This window comes from Cnephaeus nilssonii (assembly GCF_951640355.1).
Source record: "Cnephaeus nilssonii genome assembly, chromosome: 15".
NCBI classification, from domain to species: Eukaryota; Metazoa; Chordata; class Mammalia; order Chiroptera; family Vespertilionidae; genus Cnephaeus; species Cnephaeus nilssonii.
The window spans coordinates 126,573-149,846 of NC_137086.1; the positions used below are offsets into that span (position 1 = coordinate 126,573).

Here is a 23,274-nt window from a genome sequence, read left to right on the forward strand (position 1 = left end):
GCTCTGTCATCATTGGTGTCTCTATCCCTCTTCCCTTCCTCTCTCTGAAATCAATAAAAACATATTAAAAAACTAAATTTACCAATCAGAAGACATTAGATGACTGAATGGAATTTTAAAAAGAACCAACTGCATCTGAAATACATATTTTAAACAAAGGTAAACGTGTGAGATGATGGATGTGTTGACTCAGTGGGAGTCCTTTCACGATGTAGGTGTGTGTCAGATTATCATGTCGTCCCCTTTACATAGTTTATAATTTTATTTGTTAGTTAAATGTTAATAAGCTGAAAGGAAAGTCAGGAAGCCCAATCGTGGGGTGTTAAACTGCAGACCAACCACAGGACCGATGCTTACTATATAAACAGAAAATAAGAAAAAAAATAAATCAAGACATTAGTTTAGCATTTGAAAAACATTTATTTAGGGACAACTAAACCATGTCAACAGAAGTTGCTTTCGCTCCTGCTGGAAATGAACAAACATAACCTTATGAAGAGAAAAATTAATAGATATTTTTAATGCATAGTGGCTGAACTTCTTTGTAATAGTGTTTCTACTATAAATGTCTATACACAATTTTTACAGCTATCAAGATAAATTCTAAGGATTCACATTCTAGTTAATACCTACAACTCTAAGTATTGCTACCACTTGCCTGTGTAAGCTGATTTCTTTTTTCTACTCACTTTGCAAAAATATGTGTATCCATGCCCCTACACTCAAGATTCTCAAACGAAAAGAAACAGTTACCATATACATTGCCAAATCATTTATGATGTTCGAAAATAAACACAAAAGAACTGCAACCATATAAATTGAGGATCTTAACTATTAAATAGTATATGTGATAAAATTAGTACAAAGCATTAAAGATATATAAGTTAATCATTTATTTATAGGTGGAAAAATAAATCCTTTTACATAAAGGATACATGTTTATCCTTTCCAATTTGTGTGTCTTTTGTTTCTTATTCTTGCCAAATTTTTAAACTTACTCTCAACGTTGCTTAACTGGATAGTAAGTTCTGTCAGTGAGGAAACAATTATTTTTTGTAATTCTCCAAGAAGAAAATAGTATAAAGCTCAATTCATGGTAACATAGTTGGCTGGAAAAATGCCAGTCTGACCTCGAAGCCTTCCTTCCCACCAATCAAAATGCGAATCCGTTTTTGACGTCACTGTGATTCTGTCTCCAGCTTTAAAACTCAGATCCCCCGGCTGTTGTCCTTCGAAAGAATAAAGTGCTGTCACTTCTATGGGTTGACTGGAATTGCCTAAAACAAGAAAAAGTACTTAAATGATTCACATTTTTATAGGAAAAACGGGGAGTATATGTAGGTGAGATAGAAATGAATGACTTAGAGTATTCTGAGGCCTGAAGGCCTGTGGGACCCACAGAGATGGCCTGGGTGATTGTCATCATCATTATACTCACTAGAGGCCCTGTGCACGGACCCCTCGGGGGATGTCGGACTGCTGGTTTCGGCCCAATCCTCGCAGGCCAGGCCGAGGGACCCCACTGGTGCACGAATCCATGCACTAGGCCTCTAGGATGCATATAAGATCTTTGGTTAATCTCTTCCTGCCCTCCCCGCTTCCCTCTGAGATTCATCAGTCTGTTCCATGTGTCCATGCCTGTGCATTGAGCATCTTCTCCCCGGTGGTCAGTGCACATCATAGCTACCAGTCAAACGGTTGAACGGTCGCTTAGGCTTTTATATATAGACTGGAGGCCTGGTGCCTGGGATTCGTGCACTGGTGGGGTGTGTGGCCTGCGGGGATCGGCCCACTGTGGGAGTGCCGCTCATCCCAGTCAGCCGAGCGGCACTCCCACTGTGGGAGCACACTGACCACCAGGGGGAAGGTCCTGCGTTGAGCATCTGCTCCCTGGTGGTTAGCAACTGGTCGACTGGTCATTCTGGTCGTTCCGCCGTTTGGTTGCTGGGCTTTTATTATATAGGATGATTTTCCTTTTTGCAAAGAGCAAATGTTTGGTAATAACACTAAGTTCACACAAGTCAAACTGCACATTATTTTATAATAACTCCTCCTTCTGGTTCCAAGACACCTGGGATGACAGAAGGAGACAGGGAAGTGAGTGCCCGTGACCGTCAGGCCATCCTAGCTTCCCCCACGCACACATTGTGGTCACAGAAGTCCAAGTGCGCAGGAAAGAGACATACGAAGGTAACAGTAGCAGTCACTGTTCCTGAGTTGGGCACAGGACAGGCACGGACATGCACCCACTCACCCTGCACCTCCCCTGGGACAGCTCCATGGGAGTGGCCTGCCCAAGGCAGTGGGTTTGAATCCTGGAGTCTGTTCCTGGCTCTCTGAACGACATGAGACCTCAGCAATCACACAAGCACCGCATTGTGTTCAACAGACGGAACGCAACGCATCCAAGCATTTTACGTTTGTTAGGCCCGTTTCCAAGGACTGGTGCATTTTTCTGCATCACTGCATTACCAAGACTACGCACATAACTGAACTAGTTTTTACCGGTCCTAGGAGCATAGTTTATGATGAACAATTCGAAGAAGAAAGATATTCTGAACTAGAGAGGAGAAAAGAGAGAGGATGGCAGAGCTGGCCCCATGCCTTCCCGCCCTCAGGTTTTGTCTAATTCCCTCTGAGTCGAAGTTTTCAGGTGAAACCAGGATGAAGCAGTGAGGGGAAGGTGAGTAAGGAAGGGCAGGTGGTTTGAGCTGCCGCAGAGAGCAAGGCAGTCCTGCTGGGCTGAGGAGGCTGATGGTCGGCCCTCCTCTCACCCCGTGTGTTGTCTGAGCAGAGATGGCGGGGCAGCGGGGGGGGGGGGGGGGGGTCACAGACAAGAAGACGCAGGCCTGCCAGATGCCACCCAACCCCCCAGTCAGGGGCTGGGAAAACAGGAGGCTACACCCGAGTGAGGCTGTGCCCAGTTCACTCGATGCCACGGCCTACTGTGAGCTTTTTCTTCAATAAGCTCGAAATACCCTAAAGTTCCTCTTTCCTGTAAACAGTAGGGGAATTTCCATTAGGAAAAGTTTAATGTCTACAAAATAATTCCTTTAAAAAATAAGTGAGTCCAGCAGGTCCATCCTTGGTCATTTTTCTCTCCCAAATCAGGGCTACACTGACAGGAAACAGGTTATATCAGCATTAGTGATTGGCAGCTGCCCTGAGGCTCCCAATTAGCAAGGCCGGTCCCCTCCCCCTCTCAGTGCCTAATGTAACCCAGATGCGGCCACACATCTGCCCAGACAAGAGGCAGGAGAACCTCAGCCCTTGGACAGTCCAGCTTTTGGACAGTAAATGTCTGTGCACATTTGCTGCAGTGACGAGTGTGCTGGTGACCTGGCCCCTGCGTGCAGGCAAGCCTGTGGCCCGAGTCAGTAGCGTCTAGTCTGTGCCCAGGTGCTTCTCAGCAGGTAACTGGCTTTCATGTCACTCTCACTACCTCCAATTCAAGCAAGTAAGAGAACAAAAGCATCACATTTTAAAAAAATGAAGTGCTTCTGCAATCATGTGGGTTCCTGTGCATCTAATAAGGGTGTCGAATACTGTCCCTGAGGTTTTTTACAACCGCCAGAGAAATTAGAGAGCTTGTGGCTACCGATGGAGATAAATCACTTTATGTGGATATATTTATTTACCAAGTCTCTCAGGATAGCTGGGAAGTTCAGGGTAGAGCTTATATTCGTTTCTGTTACCTGCAAAAAATAAAATAAAAGATCGGGGGGGGGACATTTAGAAAACTAGTTTATAGTATATAAAGTACCCAAGAATGCCAAACCTTGCCTTTGCTAAGCAAATATTGTAAATCACAATAATTGATAGAAACGCCATTATTTTATCATGCTTTAAATCAAGGAATGCCTGAATAAATCCAGAACATACACCAGGTTTAAGGCAGATGGCACGCATCTGATACCTTAGCACAAAAGCCACAATGCAGGCCTCGTAGTGACACACCCATGGCAAATACAGACACGTCGTTTTACAGACGTGATCCTAAAACGCCTGAGTCAAAAAGCTCATAACTCCCAAGCCAGAGACTTTTGAACATCCTTACTTGCATAACCCCAGAAACAATTTTTAAACAGCACGCACTGGGACACCCAGGCTCCTCCCCCAAAATCATAAACTTCCTTCCACGGCCCTCGGTCACACTTCCATGGGGGCACCTCCTAGCCCAGTGGTCGGCAAACTCATAATCAACAGAGCCAAATATCAACAGTACAACGATTGAAACTTCTTTTGAGAGCCGAAAACCGACTAAAGCGCATGGGCCACAAAGTTTCAATCGCACTGTACGTGTGCGCTCGCACGTGGTGTTTTGTGGAAGAGCCACACTCAAGGGGCCAAAGAGCCGCATGTGGCTCGCGAGCTGCAGTTTGCCAACCACTGTCCTAGCCTGAAAGCGCTTGCAGGACGCAAGTGAGCCTCGTCTTTGTTCTCCAAAGCCCGGCACAGCCTCCCCGACAATCGAGATTACATGCTTTAATGCAGTGGTCGGCAAACTGTGGCTCGCGAGCCACATGCGGCTCTTTGGCCCCTTGAGTGTGGCTCTTCCACAAAATACCACAGCCTGGGCCAGTCTATTTTGAAGAAGTGGCATTAGAAGAAGTTTAAGTTTAAAAAATTTCGCTCTCAAAAGAAATTCCAATCGTTGTACTGTTGATATTTGGCTCTTTTGACTAATGAGTTTGCTGACCACTGCTTTAATGCATTGTGTTTATTGGTGACCTCTCCATGTGAAAAGCAGAATTCTAAGAGTGACCGTCGTCAGAGAGAGTGATGGGAAGGGGCAAAGGGCAGGACATGCTGCTGCATCACCCAGTCTATTCTAAAACCGCTTTACGAAACCCTGAGGTCCCAAGATGGAGGATTAATATTCAGAAATATGAATCTGTGAATATATAAGAAAAACAGGCTTATTTTGTTCCCATTTTAAATCAGCTGCTTCTGAATGAGAATAGAAACCCTAACAAAGTATAGCCATGAGAATGTGACTTGGGCATTTAGAAGAGGCTTGAGCATTCACTTTTCTTCCTTTAATACCCACTAGTTCTTTTATTCAACTGTAAAGTTCAACAATGTGGCTCCATTTCTTAACAATAATATTTAAGAACTGCTTAATTCTCATTGTATTTGAATTGCAAAAGAATACTTACTCTGTGAGCCGGAGCTCAGCGGGCCTTGTGGAGATGATGGCTGTGGTCTTGACAGTGGTTTTGGAGGTAATTCTTGAGCCTTGGGAGGAATAAAAAAAATGCACGTAATAAAAACCCCGTTTTTACCTAGGAGCACACAGGCCTTTTCTCCTCATGAGCACATGTGGCAAAGTCTACCCCGTGCGCTGACAAATGAAGCCCCTCACGCTCAAGGTGCTGCTCTGGGGCAAGCTTCTCCGAACTGGACCACAACATACACGGGGTGCCCTGGAGCAGGAAGCGCCCCTGGCCCAGGTTCCTCCGACAGCCGGCAGGCAGTCAGTGGTGGCTGGGAGAGGCAGTGGCAGCTCTAACTCTGTGCGTCAGTTTTCATTCTTTAAGGGGATTAAGCGACTGGAAGCGGTTGTGGAATTAGGTAACGAAGGCCCACAAGCCCTGTCCCTCCCACACCTCAGTGTGGGTACTGAAATGACAAAGTCCTACCCTTGGAGAAACGCAATCGTGGGAAAGGACTGTGTTTCCCTCTGAAGCCTGTGCAGGTGGCATGTGAAGGCTGTAGGCCTTTTTCACAAGCACTTTCGGTAAATGAGGTCACCAGGGAGTTCAAGGTTATTAGGAAGCTGACTCAAGGACAGAGTACTCTGTGTGGAGAGGTGTCCTGTGGCTACAGAGAAAGAAAACCAACAGCACCGAAGCCTTCCTGCGCTCCCGGGCGGCTCTCCTCGCGTTGATCCGCTGTCCTTCGCTCTCATACTTCTCCGTGAACGCATCAAGGATTTCATAAAGATCCTCCGCCTGAGCAGGCCGCGGCATGTCTCCAAATAAAATGTCATACGCTCGAACATCTTGACAATAAAACCTAAAAAGAAATGTCAAATCAAGAACATTTCTTTTATAGACACGGATCCTTTCTAGAGGAAGTCGTGTGTGTGTGTGTGTGTGTGTGTGTGTGTGTACTCATACACTACTTTTCAAACTAACTACAAGCCACACCCACGTTAACCGGAATGCACCCCCATGCTCACCTCTGGAGGCACCACCATCAATACTCTGATATGCACAAAATACAAAATGCACATCACATATACACACAGACACTTGTCTATACAAACATACGTGACCATATATGGTATATCAACACTTTTGCAAATACACCTACAAGCAGATACATTTTTACAGGTTTTTATTTTTCAAGTTGCTCAATCACCCTAGCCTAAGGCTTTATTTCAACATATATGCCTTTGCAATTTCTTTTCTTTTTTTTTTTTAAATATCGATGAGAGAGAAACATCGATCAGCTGCCTCCTGCACACCTCCCACTGGGAATGTGCCCACAACCAAGGTACGTGCCCTTGACCGGAATCAAACCTGGAACCCTTGAGCCCGCAGGCCGACACTCTATCCACTGAGCCAAACCGGTTTTGGTTGCAATTTCTTTAAGTAGACATTTGCTTCAAAACCATACAAGGATTTGCCTTACGTGTTTGGAAGGCCTGCAGTTGACTACATGTGTTTTAGTTTGCCCAGAATGTAGGTGAGCTTGAGTGGGAAAGTCTTCCAAAGGCCTAAAGTCACAGTCCCTAAAAGTTTTCTTAACCTGTATTTCTCAAATTTATAAAACCAGAGGTCAAACACCTCGACTTCCTGATGGAGAGCTCCGTAACCCTGCACTTCCCCCCATCCTCCCTGCTGTCTGCCTTGGTGTTTACATTGAATGCGATTGAGCGCTCCTGAATCGGCAGTGAACTGGCACTGACTTTGCGTGGGTTTCTCTCTCTCTGGGGGGCGGGGGGGCGTCTGTCTGCTGTGAACCACCTGGCCAGCTCCGTTAGCTCCCACCGGGAGGAATCCCCGCCAGGTTCTGGAAGCAGTGCTTCTGTGGGTCTTAGCACTTTACCTTTTTCTTGGGAAAGCAGACATATTTTAGAGGAGATTTTAAAGAGCTGCTTTGGGAAAAATTAGCCAGATGCCTGTTTAGAGTGGAAGTTCCTCTTGGCCTGTAAGTACATCCAGGTCCTTTTTTTAAAAAAATGTAAAGTGGTCTCTCTTTTATGGAAGAATGAGTGTGATAACAGGAAACTTTCACAATGAGACACATTCTGACTGACCTACAAGTCATAACTGGCCCGGGCCTCTAAAAACGCTAAAAAAATATACCTAATAGGGTACATCTACCTCATAGAATACTATGGAACCATTAACTTACATTTATGATTCTTATATTATGATGCTAAGTGAAAAAATAGGACTTACAACAGAATCTTGCCCTAGCTGGTTTGGCTCAGTGAATAGAGCATCGGCCTGCAGACTGAAGGGTCCCAGGTTCAATTCTGGGCAAGGACACATATCCAGGTTGTGGGCTCGATCCCCAGTAGTGGGCATGCAGGAGGCAGCCGATCAATGATTCTCTCTCATCATTGTTGTTTCAATCTCTCACTCCCTTTCCCTTCCTCTCTGACATCAATAAAAATATATTTTTTTAAAAAAAGAACTTATGCTACTATCATATGTGGCAAAACAAAAGAAAAGTATGCTTAGAAAAATATTAGGAGGTAACAAAACAAAAGGTGAATAATCTTTAAAGGGGTAAAATGTTTCCCCCCCCCCCCTTTTAACTTTTCGTGTTTTCTAAGCTTTCTATTCTATATAATAAAAGCATAATATGCAAATCGACTGAACGGCAGAAAGACTGGTTGCTATGACGTACACTGACCACCAGGAGGCAGACGCTCAACGCAGGAGCTGCCCCCTGGTGGTCAGTGCGCTCCCACAGGGGGAGCACTGCTCAGCCAGAAGCCGGGCTCGCGGCTGGTGAGCGTAGCAGCGGTGGCGGAAGCCTCTCCCACCTCTGCTGCAGGTGGGCCGTAAGGAGTGAGGGGTCCGAAATGCGAGAGGGATATCCACCGAGAGGTCCCAGCCTGTGAGAGGGCTCAGGCCAGGCTGAGGGCTCCCCTCCAGTGCACAAATATTGTGCACCGGCCTCTAGTAGGTACATATTATCTCACAATGAATTTTTAAATGAAGAAACATCCACTCGGAGTCATAAGTTGTTGATTTAAAAAAGGAATAGACAAAGGAATTAGCGCTGTATACACTTACCAAACATTCTTTACATCAATAATTACTCGCCTTGCACTTACTTCCGATTGGTCTCTTTCCTTTCAATCAAGCAGCTGCCTTCCAAGCTGATGCCAGCAAAGAGCCCCCGGGACCTGCAGTACGTGAAGACGGCAGCCGAGCTCCGCAGGGCGACGTTTCCCTCCAAATTCCTGCAAAACAGAGGTGAGCTCACACCTGAGAGAGGCTCTGCCCCCACAGACGGTGCTAGAGCAGCGTGACCTCTGACCCCAAGTCTGGCCTGTCTTCCTTCAAGCTTTTACACGCTCGCTTCCTGTGGGCCTGGCCTGCGTGGGCTTGAGGGGTGCAGGGAAGGGGGGTCGTGGGGCAGGACAGGGCCCCGGACTCGGCCAAGGGGCTCAGTGCCGGGGACACAGGGACAGTTTTCATCTTCCTGTCTTCCTTTCCCCAACAGGGAATACTCTCCAGGTGCCAAGGACTGGGTTCTTTTTACACTGAGGGTTTTCATGGAACTTAGACATCTTTTCCGATGATTTTACCGTGTAACTTCTTTAAACAGTCTGGGTTTAAAAAGTCTAAACTGGTCAGTGAGCACAACAGTACTTCACTAACAGAGAAGGAAAATCCACTGTGTTTTAAACAACACTCAAGTGAGACACTTCCTCTCCTATTTTCATAATTCAGTTTGGAAAGAGAGCCTTTTCGTTTCTGATCCCCACCACCCTTTACCAAAGTTTAACTTGCTTTGGCTCCTCCAAAGTTTAATGTGAAATTTGTGTTCAATTCCAGAAAATACAATGGCTGGAATTTCAGCAATGTTTAGTTTCTTGTGTGTGAAAATTTTCTCATTTTATCACACTGGCTATGTTCTGTAAATTTCTTATTTGTAAGCAACCTCAAACCTTCTGTGAGATATAGAAAGTGTAACTTTGCTTCATGTGAATTCAAGTTTCCTCTTAACACACGTCAATATATAGCTTTTAACACTTTCCTACCCCACAGCTGTCCCAACGTGTTTTACAGAACTCACCGTCCCAAAGGCCCGACCGCCACAGTCAAATTCCCTCCGAGGGTTAGGTTGCCACCTTTTGCAAAAGCTTCTACCGCTCGGTCATAGTTCAAAATTATAACCAAATCCGACACCTAAAATGTAGAAACCCATTTATTTAAAAATAATTTATGTTTAACTATTATTTAAAATATAGGCTGATTGAAACCCAAAAATAATATAGTATATGTACTGCACAAGCATTTCGGTGTAGACAGAGGAAGACGAGGACAGCCATGTTTTTAATCTTGAGCAGAAGATGTAAGCCACTGACATTTCCACAGATGACGGCCAACTCCTGGCACACTGTGAGGCTTCATGCATCCTCTCTCATTCTCCCCAGCAACCTGGTAACACAGGTGGTGACTGGTAACACAGGTGGTGACCGGTGTCGTGAGGTTAAGTTAACTGTCACAGCGATGACAGAACAGATCAAACGGGTCGGAGAGGAACGTCACAGGACCCCCGGCAACTAACCCCTCAGGGAAGCCAAGCCGAGAGCCAGACGAGTGGGGTGGAGGCCACCGCCCAGACGGCCTGGCTCCCAGGACAGGTCCACGCCAACATCCCTGCCGGGGCCTGGCGCCCGGTTCCCATGAACTGCACAGCAGACACTTTATTTTATGCCACAGAGGTTCACACCATCAGGAAGAAACACAGCGACCGTTTCCCAGTGCCTGTCACTATGGCCTCATTCTCTAAGTGAACCTAGAATGAGGATGCTCAAGGCCCGTCGGCGTGGGGAACACATTTGTTTTCCAGACTTGCGCTGCTGTGGTGGCACCCACGGCGAGCACGGAAAAACAACCGGCTGTCCCTCGGGCAGGCAGCCCTTGGGTGACAGACACACGTCTCCTCCCAACGCGTCCTCTCAGCAGCTTACGTATTCCAGTGGTTTCACCTACAGACTCATTTATTGTAAACCCGGAGGGAAGGCGACCTTCGCCTCTGTTACGGGGTGAGGGTATGAGCTGACCGAGAGCGCGCGCTGGAAGACGCTCAACGGGAACTGGACGGTGCTGCCCGCTCAGTCCTCGCTCCAGTGGCTCCAGCACTGGACCCAATTGCTTTGGAAAGACAACCGAGCTCATCGTTTTATAAGGTGTTTATCTTACATCTTCCTGTTGCATTCCTGGGCGATAGGACTTCATGTTACTGTACTTGGTTTTCAAGTCTCTTAACGTGCACTAGGGCCCCAAGGGATCGTTATGGAGACGCTCATGGATAGTCTTCACTACATTAAACTTATTGACGTCATTATTACTTAGACTATCATCCTTTTTTTTAAAAATTATTGATTGAATTTAGAGGGAAAGAGAAAGACACACACACACAGAGAAACATTGATTTGTTGTTCCACCCATCTATACATTCATTGGTTGATTCTTTCTTTTTAATATTGAATCTTTTTTAAAAATATATTTTTATTGATTTCAGAGAGGAAGGGAGAAGGAGAGAGAGACAGACACATCAATGATGAGAGAGAATCATGGATCGGCGCCCTCCTGCACGCCCCCCACTGGGAATCAAGCAGCAACCCAGGCATGTGCTCTTGACCGGAATCAAACCCAGGACCCTTCAGTCCATAGGCCGCCACTCTATCCACTGAGCCAAACCAGCTAGGGCCATTGCTTGATTCTTATATGTGCCATGACCAAGCATAGAACCCACAACCTTGGCATATTGGGGCGACACTCTAACCAACTGAGCTGCCTGGCCAGGGCCTCTCATTGTTTTCTAAATAAATGCTATTTGAGAGAGACCCCAAAGCAGGCCCCAGCGTTGCGTGGAGGCCGAGGCTGTGGAAAGAGTGGCTGTAACCCGGCTCGAGGAGTCACCAACACATCGCCCACGTGGCCAGCCTGAGACATATCTGTTCTACAGACGCACCAAAGATGGAGACATGGCAAATGAAAAAAAATTCTACTGCCAATGAGAGAAAAGGAAGAAGATGGCCACGTGAGAGAGGTGTGGGGAGAGGTTCGTCCAGAGGATAAGAGGGGACCGTTTGCACAGGTTAAATAAACAGTGGAAATCTCACTTCCAGATGTTAGGGTTCAGCTGCTTTTGGAGGATTCGCGATCGTGTGCGTACCATGGGCCCCTTACCTCGATTCCGATTTCAAATCCTCCACCGAGCCCCGCGATTCCGATGGCCGAAGGTGCAGACCACTCTAATAAAAACAAGCACACGTCACTCCACAGTCAGACCCATCACGCAAGTGTCAGGGGAAATGCTAACATGAGGATGAATACTGTCTCTTTTTAAAAGAAGAAGAATCTGACATTTTCCTCTATGTTTTTAAATGTTCTTTATATATAATTTTAAGTTAAAAATATTAGACATTCATTGAGTCTCAGACTCACAAATACATGTTGTCTAATCTTTCTCAATAAACATGCCTAATACCAAACTATTGAATTCTCACCAACTAAACTTAGCATTTGACAACTTCAACAATCAACATTTCATGTTTTACAAAATAATTGAGCAGTAATTCTAGTCATTAGTGAGAATTTTAGATCTGAGAGCAAAAGGTTTGAGAGTTTACCAGTATTATAACCACCCCTAAGGGTAACACAATACCACACGGTTTCTATTTTACATTTCCGAGGGCAAAAACTGTTTGACACCCTTTGTGCCTAGGAAAAGCACAAGGAATAGGCTATGCATTCCAGATGATTAAATTCTAGTAAACTATATTTCTTTACATTTGCACACTAAGCACAGTAATTGCATTTGCATGAGTATTTTATGCTTATTTTGTCTGATATAGAAACAGGTTAAACAAGTCTAGAAAAAACATGAATTTGGTTGGGGGAGGGTGGAATGGTCCAGATAAAGTTGTTTCTTGAAATGCTTGTCAGCTTCTAAATCAGACTTTCCTTCCTGCATGCATTCCAGGTGATAACTATCGAGTCTACCCAGAACTAATCTGTCTGGACTTAGAGGAGTTTTGATGACAGAAATTAGTGTCTTAAATACCAACATTATTTTCCATTTCCTATGTTAGGAACTGCCTCTGTCCCCATCCGGCAGGGTTCGGGAATTCTCTGTGCTCATTTGGGCAGCTTTTAAAGTATCCTGAGCAGCCACCACTGGGCAAGATGGGAGAGAAATGTAAGGGCCCAGAGTGAAACGCCAGAGGCCGACAGCACCTCCACCTTCCGCACAGTCATCTGCTAGTGACCAAAGGGACCTACAGCGCCGAGGCCTTCTTAGAGACTTGGGGGTCACCCGGCGTGGACTCTCTCAGAACGTGCCCCCACTTTGGTTGTACTACTTACTGGGAAATCTGCCCATAAAAATTGGGGTGATGCTTGAGAGAAGAGAATTCTGTCGCTTTTGTCTCATAGCCGTGCATCGAGCTCTGAGAGCTGAGCCACCGCTCGGAGGACTCTCATTTTGGGGGGATACCTCACAGGAAGCGGGGGGTCCAGCGACTAAGGTTCAAAGGCTGTGCGCTCCACAGATGCCTAGATGTACCTATTGTCGGTGAATGTCCCACTAATTATCCACACGAACAAGTAACTACACCAAAATGTGCCCACTTATAGGGCTGAACAGCGACGTTCAGTTGGTCTAAGAAGCATTTAGTTGGTCCTGGCAGGCCTGCACACACTCTAAGTCTTACTATCCATGCTGGTTCTTGGGGTTCAAGGCAAACACACTTCGATTTCACCTCTGAGAAATCAAGTATTAGGTTTCATTGCAGAAAGTAAAACCAAATTATATTGATCTTGATAGCATTCTGCTCTGGGGATATTCCTTCAAATGACTTCCCACAGCAGCTACAGATGGCTCTCATTTTCTTACAAAGTTCCACAAAACAAAACCATTGTGGCATGAGACTGAGGAACAAGAACTCATACTTAACAGCAGATGCGAATTTTGTCATATTTAATATTTGCTCCATGAAAGAACTACAAAATGTATACAAGACAAAGCCAGGTCTACCCAGATCTCATCCAACGTTTCAGGAAGAGAACAGTGACGGCTTGTGGCCCTGGGCTGTTGGATACCCAGGACGCACCCCAGGGAGCCCTCAGGATGACAGGTTTGGGGTGTGGGAGGCCTGCCATACTCCCTGTGAAATGTGTTCACATGGAAACAGAACAGCGAATGTGCAGGATTCTCTCCTCCCCACGTGAAGAAACACCACTTACTTCCGTCCGGAAGACGAGCCAGCACGATCCCGCTGCCTCCTCGCGCTGTTACCAGAAACCCAGCTTTTATCACAGACAGAACCGCAAGGCCCTTGGCCTTGGCAATCACATGGGCTGCAAAGGTCAGAGACAACAGGTGAGCAGGTGCAAGCAGACCCCACGCACACAGGTGTGATGGGCCGATTCCTGGGTTCTCACGAGGAGCCTTAAGGGGACACATTGGAGCCACGGATAAAACGTGGTTACAGGACAGTTAAGGGGGGGAGGGTCCCCAACTCCCAGCTCAGCCTCTATGTTGTTTCTGCAAACGCAACATCGTACGGGCTCAAAAACCCCCGCAAAGGACATAATAGGTGAGATACAGCTGGGAGGATCAGCCAAGAGAAAAGGTGGATGAGGACTTGCTCTCTCAGGGGGTTGGCAGCCTGAAGTCAAGGAATGCAACACTTAAGTTAGAAAGAAAAGCAAAGTTAGAGATTAACAGCACGGTTTTATTTACCTACCAGGAATGATCTTATCAGGTCCATTTCTGGAAGTTATTTCTGTGAATTCTCTTAGAATTTTAGCAGCCTTTTTTGCTTCTGATTTCAAATTGGAAGGTATAGGGTTATTCACTAAAACATTTTTAAAAAAGATAGAAGTTACAAATTTATTGTCATTTCATTTTTTTCTCATACATAATTAAACATTAACAAATCATACCCTACTAGACAAAGAAAATGAACTGAAAATCCTCAATTACTAATTGTTTCATCTCTATTTTCCTAGTAAATTAAATTCACTAGGAGATTGGGAAACCCTAAACATCTCAGATATTATAAAATCATGGGATTCTAAAGGATCTTAACAAAAAATCTGGTTCAATCTCTCAATTACGTATGTTCTCCCTGTAACCCTTAACTCACCTCAATACTAATAAAAACATTAAAATAGTAGAGGCCCGATGCATGAATTCATGCACAGCCAGGGGAGTGGCTGCGGGTGGTTGGCCAGCCCCAAACCCTGGTCGAACTCCCGGTCGAGGGGACAATTTGCATATTAGCCTTTTATTATATAGGAATTTTAAAAAGATGTACTTTAGAACTGTCTATGTTAGCTAATGTAAAATTTAACATAGTTGGCTATTTTTGTCAAAAATGTTTGAGCGGTCTGTACAGATTTTCCTTATTGATAGTAAAATTCCAGGAGTCTTGGGAATTGAGTGATTACTTTAAGTAACGAAGGCTAGCATTTGTACAGGACTTTGCACTCCAGTGTTGCTTGTGTGGGGGCTAAAGAATAGTAATACTTTTCTGCCCACCTACAGGGCTAATAACCAAATTAACAGAGACAGATTAACAGGAGAACATCAAAGTTTAATATGTGCGCATGGGGAATTCACATTGGCATAACAATTCCATGGGAATTCCAAAGACCGTGAGGCAACATTGGGTGCAGAAGGCATTTGTGGACAAAGATCATGCCCTGTTTCCAGACAGGGGACCAGAAGAGCCAAAGAAATCAAGAGGTTTAGCCCTAGCTGGTTTGGTTCAGTGGATAGAGCATCAGCCTGCGGACTGAGGGGTCCTGGGTTCGATTCCAGTCAAGGGCACGTGCCTGAGTTGCAGGCTTGATCCCCAGTGGGGGGCGTGCAGGAGGCAGCCTATTGATGATTCTCTCTCATCATTGATGTTTCTTATCTCTCTCTCCCTATCCCTTCCTCTCTGAAATCAATAAAAATATATTTTTAAAAAATCAAGAGGTTTAATGTGAAATCTGCTGTGCAGGCCATCAAGTCAATGTTTCATTTAAAGGCTGTGTTTCTGGTTCTGAAAGTCCCGCTGGTGGTTTTCCGTGCCTTCCGTTTCTGTGCTCCTTGTGTTTATGCCGTTCTTTGAACCCTCAAGCACGTTGTAAAAGGTGCATTTACGTCCTTGTCTGGTCATTGCAGCATCTCTGTTCCTCCTGGGCCTGCTTCTGATGGATTTTTCTCCTAACTATGGATTCTATTTTCCTGGTTCTACCCATTTCTAGTAAAAGTGGTGGTTGCTGGAAGTTGTGAGCAGGCAGTGAGCCAAGGCTTGCTTCTGTTACTGGTGGAAATAGGGTTCTTCCACAGAATTGCAAGAAAAGCATTTCGGGGACCCATGGACTTGCAGCACAGGGGCAGGTTTATTGGAGCGAAAACAAGGGGCTGCCCCAAGTCCTAGTGCCTCATCCACGACCAGGGGCTCAGCTCCGTCCAGTGTGGAAGAAGTCCAGCCTCCGGCCGAAAGCCCGCAACCACGGCTATCAGGCCAGGAGGCCGGGACCCAGCGAAGCAGAACTTCTCTGTGTGTCATTCACCCACGGGCAGGTCCTCTGCTGAGGCTGCATTTGGGCCCACACTGCTGCTACAGAGAGGAAGCACAGGAAGCTCTGAGGGCTGTGATGGGCCCTCCCCCTACCCAATCCCTTCCTTTCCCCAGGCTAGACTCCTCCCCTTCTGGGTCCCATCTAGGCTCTTACTGCACATGCCTCAGCAGAGGAATTTCTCTCTTACTGGTCCCCCCCTTCTGGGATCTGGGGGAACAGCCAGTTGTCCCCTGGGGGGATTGGAAAACCAGTCCTTTCTCCCTCCTGGGGATTAGCATCTGTTTGGCAGTCCCCTAGGATGCGCTGTCCCCTAGGATGTCTGAAGGACCTAGCATCATAGGAGACCTGGTTTAATGCTTAATTAGATGTCTGGCTCCATCTGCTCCCTTTCTTTTTTTATTTTTATTTATTGATTTGAGAGAAAGAGAGAGCGACCAATTTTGTTGTTCCCCTTATTTATGCATTCATTGGTTGATTCTTGTACTAGCATGTGCCTTGACCAGGGATTGAACCCGCAACCGTGGCGTATCAGATCGATGCTCTAGCCAACTGAGCTACCTGGCCAGGGCCCCCATTTGCTCCCTTTCTTTGTCTGCAACTAACTAGCTGCCTAGGCCTGTGGTCGGCAAACTGCGGCTCGCGAACCACATGCGGCTCTTTGGCCCCTTGAGTGTGGCTCTTCCACAAAATACCACGGCCTGGGCCAGTCTATTTTGAAGAAGTGGCGTTAGAAGAAGTTTAAGTTTAAAAAATTTGGCTCTCAAAAGAAATGTCAATCGTTGTGCTGTTGATATTTGGCTCTGTTGACTAATGAGTTTGCCGACACTGGCCTAGATGAACACTTTGATGTGTGGCTCAGGTGTGTACATAGTCTTTAGCTCACTGTTAGCCCTACAATTAGGGTGGGCCTCTCTCCTCCACGTCCTCAGGGCTTAATGAGCTCTTTGGCCCTTGGCTGGTTGGAACTGCTATTCCCACTCTGAGTCAGCCCAGGGCTGTTCCCCTCACAACAGCGGGCAGTTATCCTGCCTGCCTTCCGAGTCCCCCAATAATGCCTCCCATTCAGCCAAGGACTCGGGGACCCCTCTGAGATTCCCTGAGCTCTCTCCCTAACCCCCTCTGCTCTGCAAGTGCCATGGGCCTGAGCCTCTCCAAGCTCACGGTCTCTGCATCCAGCAAGAACACACACTCTGAGCCTCCTTCTTCTCTGGGACCCACGCGCCTGTTGTCCAAAATGTGAAAACAGACATTCCTTATATTTTGCCCAGTTTCTAGTTGTTTACAGCAAATGGAAAACCCAGTATCCTTTTCTTCATCATGAAATTCTCAGTGTGCTTTTAATCTGTTCTTCCCCAAGTTATGTTGAATATTTTTCCAATTCTGTAAAAATCTTTTTAATATTTCTTGTCCATTTATGGGGCATTTCTCTCTTTCTTATTAATTTATATATTAAAGGAATTAACCTTTATTCTGCAATATAGCCTCAATGTTGCCACTTGGCCCACAAAGCCCAATACATGTCCCCTCTGCCAACCTCTGACTTCTTGAAAGTCTTCAAGACCCTTTACATGCTGCTCCTACAGGAAACCATCAGCACAGCCCCTCACATAACTGGCATCTTGGCATGGCTGACATCCATGCTGGGCATTTGTGGGGGATGACAGGGTCCTTAATGATGGCCCCGCCTCCTACTGGCTCAGGGCCCCCCCATTCCGAGGCCCCTGGGCACAGTTTCTTCCCTTTTGCCCTCACTGAACAACCAGTGACCTGAGGCACAGGGACAAACCTGCCCATGTCCGGTCTGAGTGGTGAGAGACACAGTAGCACATTTTTAAAAAGATGCCACCAAGTTGCTAACACGGACTGGAGCTGCCTCCAGGAAGAGCGACGAGGCCCCGGCCTTCCTTCTCCGCCTCCTTCCAGGTCCTCTTGTCTTCCCAAGCCTCTTCCTTCTCGGCACTCAAACCTCAGGTCCTATGACTTCAAGCACCATCTATGGCAGATCATTCTCCAAGTTTCATCTACTCTTTAATCTTCCCCTACATTCCAGACTCATAATATCAATTATCTGCTCAGCCCAAGTATCAGGCAAGCATCTCAAATTAAACACATCCAAACATAACTAGTGACGTCCTGCCTCCTCCCCAACCTGTTCTCCCAGCTTCCTCTCCAGGCAGGTCTCATCCATCTGGGAGCTCACGCTCCACACCTGGGTCAGCTGTGACTCCCATTCCTCTTGCCCATCACCACCTCCACCCTCTCAGAACCTGAACCTTCCACGCACACTCAGCATCTGATGGCATCACCCGCTCCCCAGCCACCAGCCCCGCCCAGAGAATATCAGTTCTCGTGTTGTCGATTCAGCAGCCTCCTCACTGGTTTCCCAGTCTTGAATTTATGGTCTTTTCTCCAAAGAAATTCTCCATCTAAGTAATATTTCAGGTAATATTACCCCACTGCTTACAGCCCTGGAAGTTTTCTCATCATAGTTGGTCTATGCCATGGCTAATATGCCTGTCTGTTATCTACTACCTACCTATCTATCATATCTGTCAATATGTATATCTGTCTAGCCATCCTGTCTGTCTGTTTGCCTGTCTGTATCTGATCTTTCTTGAACATGCCCTTCACTGGAATGTAAGTGCCATGAGGATAAGCACATTGACTATTTTATTTTATTAACTGTAGTATCTCCAGCACATGCCATAATGACATATAATAACTGCCCAATACATATTTGTTAAATGAATAAAGTATTTGCAAGGCTTTGGGGAATTAAAGGTTAAATCCCCCTTTAATTCCCTGAGGAGTAGAAAAGGTTCATTTCATATGAAATTGGTGGATTTATAAGAGACTATACTAACTAACAGCAAAATGTGCCTGCCTCTCAGACTCGGTAGCATTTCTAGACCTTGAGAGAAAGCAGGTCAGAGAGAAGCAAGGTACAACTTGATAGCCCTCTGCCCTAAAATAGTCCTTTCCAGGTCCTCCCAGAAAAGGGAGGACAAAACAACACAGATACGGAAGGAGACCTGAGTGCACCGAGACCAGCAAGCAGATGCTCCAAGGGGCCTCAGGCACCGCAGGCTGAGATGAGCGAGGCTCACCCGCCACATCCCTCCAGCCAGGAAGGTGGGAGCTGAGTTTGTAACTAGTGAACTTTGTTCCTTCTGCTGAACACCTGTGTCTTTTCATTTTGGAATCAGCACCAGTTTGTCTCCATTGATGCTGCACCTCAAGTGAAGCAGGTGATGCCATCGTGCCTCCAGGGCCACTTCGATTTCCTAACCGGAGCTGGTCCACAACGGGCACCGGCCAAGGGCTGGTGTGGGCGCTGCCAGGAGAACCTTTCTCCAGGTACTTGCTGCAAGATGTCACCCCACCCCCCGGGGGTGTACGGGGAGAGCCTGAGGACAAAGCCATGCAGAGGAGCCCGGGACAAGAGCTGGAGGGAGAGAACCTGGGCTTGGCCGGCCCGGATTTCCGGCCTGTCCAACTAAAGCACAGTAACTAATGCATACCAAAGCCTTTCCACTTGGATCTCCACACCCAAGCAGAATCAAGCCATCAAATAAGCAAATCCCACAGCTGAGAGCTGCTGCTGCAAACATCCTGCTGCAGGGGCAGGTCCCACCTCTTCTGTAAACCCCCGGGGGTTCAGATGCAGCCCAGGAGGCCTGCGGACGCAGTGCTCCGTCTGCGAGCCCGAGTTCTGTGCAGGCACAGTCCCGTGTCACTGCGAACTGGTCACGGTGAGGATACCGCTGTGTCCAGCTCAACTACAGAAGGGCCTGGCTGCTTTGCTTCAACAATACAGGTTCTGTTAAATTTCTGATAAAATGATACTGCCTGGCCACAGTTTACATATAGTGACATCCTGTAAAACCAACAAATAATAACGTAGCGATATGCTGCAATTCCTGTTCTCAGCATCAACCCAGGGCTCACCAGCCCCTCGACTGCGCATGGAGTGTGGAGAGCCTGTCAGATCGGAATGCTGCTGAAGTTATGGAGACAGAGGTCATACTAAAGAAACCCCTTCCATGCTAAACCACGGTAGGAGTCTGGATGATCATGAAAGTCTCAAGTCTCTTGAATCCAAAGCAAAGCAAATTCTCTATAAACATTTGAGTTTCCTCCTAACAGGAGGATGGCTGCCAAACCTCAAGCTAAGAAACTTAGATGTAAAGTTTTCTTTTAAAAGTACTTAACATAATTGAAAAAATTCATACTAAGACACTGTTTTAATGAAGAAGAGTTTATAAAAGGCTGGGGAGAAAAATTTTACTTCGGAACCGCAAAAGCTCTGAATGAGCTTAGGATGTGGAAATGATTCACATGCGGATCAGAGGCAATAAACTCAGGCTGGGTCTGGGGGGAAACAGGGACGTTAGGGTCCTTCTTAAAGGGCATTGCCATGAGGGTGAGGAAACGGACTAGTCTCCAATCTACCGTCCACCAAGGTTCTGGAATGGAGGCAAGGGACTCCAGGGTTTCCCAAACTTTTCTTCCATCAACAAGATCATTATTTTTCTCAATGGTTTCTCTAGGAAAAGTTTAAAGTTTTAGAAACAGTTTTTCAATTTTCCATTCATTATTAAGGCTTATAAGTTACATGAACTAGAGGTTAGTCACTAAATTGATAAAATCTCAACCAAAATCAAAGAAATAATATTTAGAAATATTTCGAACTGATTAAACCTTAGCTAAATTAAAAGCGACTTCACCTATCTCTGTAAGCTTTTAAAAGTGCCTTTAGCCCAGAACCTTTGCTGGAACACTACCCATGAACACCTGCCGGTAACGTGGGCATTGTTTCTGAAACCACTTCTGATGTTTCCGTGGCCTTGGTTTAAGTACTTCCTTTGACTTAAGGAGACAAAGTTGTCAGTTCTAGAAATCAAAACCGGTCTCTCTGGCCAGATCGTTAACCTTCCTAATCCAAATTCTAACCCAAACTTTAAACAACACGAACCATTTGAATCCAAACATTTGTGGGGCCTGGGCTGCGTTACTAGTTCCCTGACCCCAGGTGCAGCCAGGGGACAGAGTCAGGAGTGATGAGAAACATGACTTCCAGCCCAGGACACCTTGACCCTTTCCATGCTGAAGCTCACAGGATCCTGGCTCGAAGCCGAAGACACGTTCCACTCCGGCCAGATCATTTGGTGTAAAAAATGGACAGTGTGCTTAGGTCTGAAACTGCACAGGGTTATGTCCTATCAGGATGCATTTGCAAACAGACGGGTGTGGGAGGACTCTGTGACCCCCACTAGCTTGTGTGACCCCACCAGCCTGGCTCTCAGACACTCTTCCCCTCTGACCTGTATCCCTTTCCTTCCTTTGGAAACTCCATCCCTTAATTCTAAACAGTGAGAAGTCTCCTGAGAATAAAGATTCCAAAATGGGATAAAAGGGTCAAATCATCAGTGGTTGAGCATTTGACCTATGAACCAGGAGGTCACAGTGCCATTCCCTGTCAGGGCACATGTCCGGGCTCCATCCCCAGTGGGGGGTGTCAGGAGGCAGCCAATCGATGATTCTCCCTCATCCTCTCTCATCATTGATGTTTCTATCGCTCTCTCCCTCTCCCCTCCTCTCTGAAATCAGTAAAAATGTGTATATTTTTTAAAAATGTCGAATCACTCTTGATGAGCAAAGATTTTTCCCCGTTCTTTTTTTCAATTTTACAAAAGATGAGGGGTAGTATTTACACACTGGACAGAAGTTTTGTGTAAATAGAACAGTAAGCCAAGCCACCAGGTCTCCTGAAACATGATAAACAGGGTGGAACTTGTTCTGATTGTTGTAACCTCCAACACAGTGATCTGTGACACCTCCCGGGCAGCCACCGTGCAGGCGTTCCCGAAGCAGGCAGCGCCAGGGAGGCCGTTTCTCAGAGGTCCTGCCAGAGACTCCCCAACTAACATCCCAACATGTGGACCCCTCAGATGGTGACCCTGTGAGCAGGGGTCGCAGCCTTAGCAGCAGCAATGGGGACCCAGAAATGTTGGTTGAAAGGGGGTGAAAATGACAGGTTTCCACCAGCAGGGTAAACCTCATTTCCTTATCCTCAGGTACCAATTCAGAGCACTCACACCTGTTCCAACGAGGAAGCCCTGCCTGCCTCAGATCCACTGGGTCCCAAGGGCGGTCTGTGGGGCTCTTTGGCTCTCAGAGACCTCAGACTGTGGGGTGATGGCAGGGAGGGCCAGGTGACAGCTGCAGGGCTGTCACTTCGGGCACCCCCACCAAGCACAGTCACCCCCTCTTCCTGCCTCCTGCCCCCACAACTCAAGCATAGCCACACTCAACCATCACCAAAGTTCTAGAATAACACCTACTCAAACAAAATGGAAGGAAAATGATGCAAATCCATGGCCTTTTAAATACTAGATATTTACAAATAACAAATTGCAATGGTTAAAAATTAAAAACTTCGGAAGAACTTTTCTGTGAATTGTAAAGACTGGGAGTAGCCCTGAGTCCAAACCGCTGTGGGGCAGAGCCCTGATGTCACCCCTAACTCCTGTCGGAGCGCAGGGGACCTCAGCGTCACCCCACCTTCTGACGGTGCGCAGAGGATCTCCGCGTCAATAGATGCGCAAAAGCGAGAACCCCTGACACCTCTCTCTCGAGCCAGTTCCCTCCCCAGCGAAGGGGAAGGAGTCCTCCCGACTCCGGGCCTGGCTCGGCGCGGCCGACTGCGTACTCACTTGTGACCCGAGCCTGGTCCGCTCCGGGGCCCCTCGAGCGCGGACGCCCAGCCAGGAAGAGGAAGGCGCGCTCCTCCGGCCCCGCCTCCCGGCGCAGGGCGGGCCCGCGGCGCACACCTGGGACAGGTAGCGCGGGGCTGGGACAGCTCTGCCCAGGTGGCTGCCAGGGAAAGGCTGTGCCCGACCCTGTCCCGAGATGGCCTCTAGGGCACCCCACCTTTTAGAACCGAGGCGGCTTGGCTGACGGTCCCTGTCCCGGAGCGGACGGTTGTGCGCGGGGTTCCGACCGGGGCACTGGGGGTGGAGTGGGGTCTCGGGTCCCAGAGGGGCCCCTGGTCGCGTGGGGACCCCGCTCACCCCAGATCGCGAGCCTCAGGTTCCGCCCGCGAGGCCCAGGTGAGGGGGGACGTTCACCTGAGCCGCTCAGGTCCCCGCCCCTCCTGTAAGGCTCTGTAGCCCACCCTCAGCCCCACCTAGGGCCCGCCCCACCCTTAGGTGATCCCTCTGCAGAACCCTGACCTAAGCCCGCCTCACCCCGCGCTGTCCAGGTGACTCACGACCCCGCCTGCCCCTCGGTCCCGCCCCTCCCTCCAGGTTTCAGCCCCGCCCTCTCCTCCGCTCCTCCCCTAGACCCCGCCCACCAGGCTATAGCACCGCCCCGTCTCCACCCCGCCCGAGGCCCCGCCCACCAGGCTATAGCACCGCCCCTACGCCCCGCCCCGAGGCCCCGCCCTCCAGAATATAGTACCGCCCCCTTTCAGTCCCTCCCCTGA

The 23,274-nt window shown here is 47.4% G+C and overlaps 1 protein-coding gene across 1 annotated transcript; it reads right to left on the bottom strand.

Annotated features, from left to right (window-relative positions):
• Positions 1 to 407: 407 nt before the first annotated feature.
• SH3YL1 (SH3 and SYLF domain containing 1) lies at positions 408 to 22,989 on the bottom strand. The gene is made up of 10 exons (XM_079792712.1): positions 22,502 to 22,989; positions 13,955 to 14,065; positions 13,452 to 13,565; positions 11,394 to 11,458; positions 9,268 to 9,380; positions 8,300 to 8,428; positions 5,850 to 6,018; positions 5,160 to 5,238; positions 3,639 to 3,695; positions 408 to 1,277 (listed from the first exon to the last, which is right to left on the bottom strand). Coding segments are annotated over exons 1-10 (1,029 nt in total). The 5' UTR covers positions 22,503 to 22,989; the 3' UTR covers positions 408 to 1,086.
• Positions 22,990 to 23,274: the final 285 nt, after the last annotated feature.

Coding starts and splice junctions, on each gene's coding strand:
- SH3YL1 (XM_079792712.1), bottom strand. Junction 3,696..5,159: donor GCTGAGCTCCGGCTCACAGA/GTAAGTATTCTT, acceptor TATTTTTTGCAG/GTAACAGAAACGAATATAAG. Junction 1,278..3,638: donor CAGCTATCCTGAGAGACTTG/GTAAATAAATAT, acceptor TTCTTGTTTTAG/GCAATTCCAGTCAACCCATA.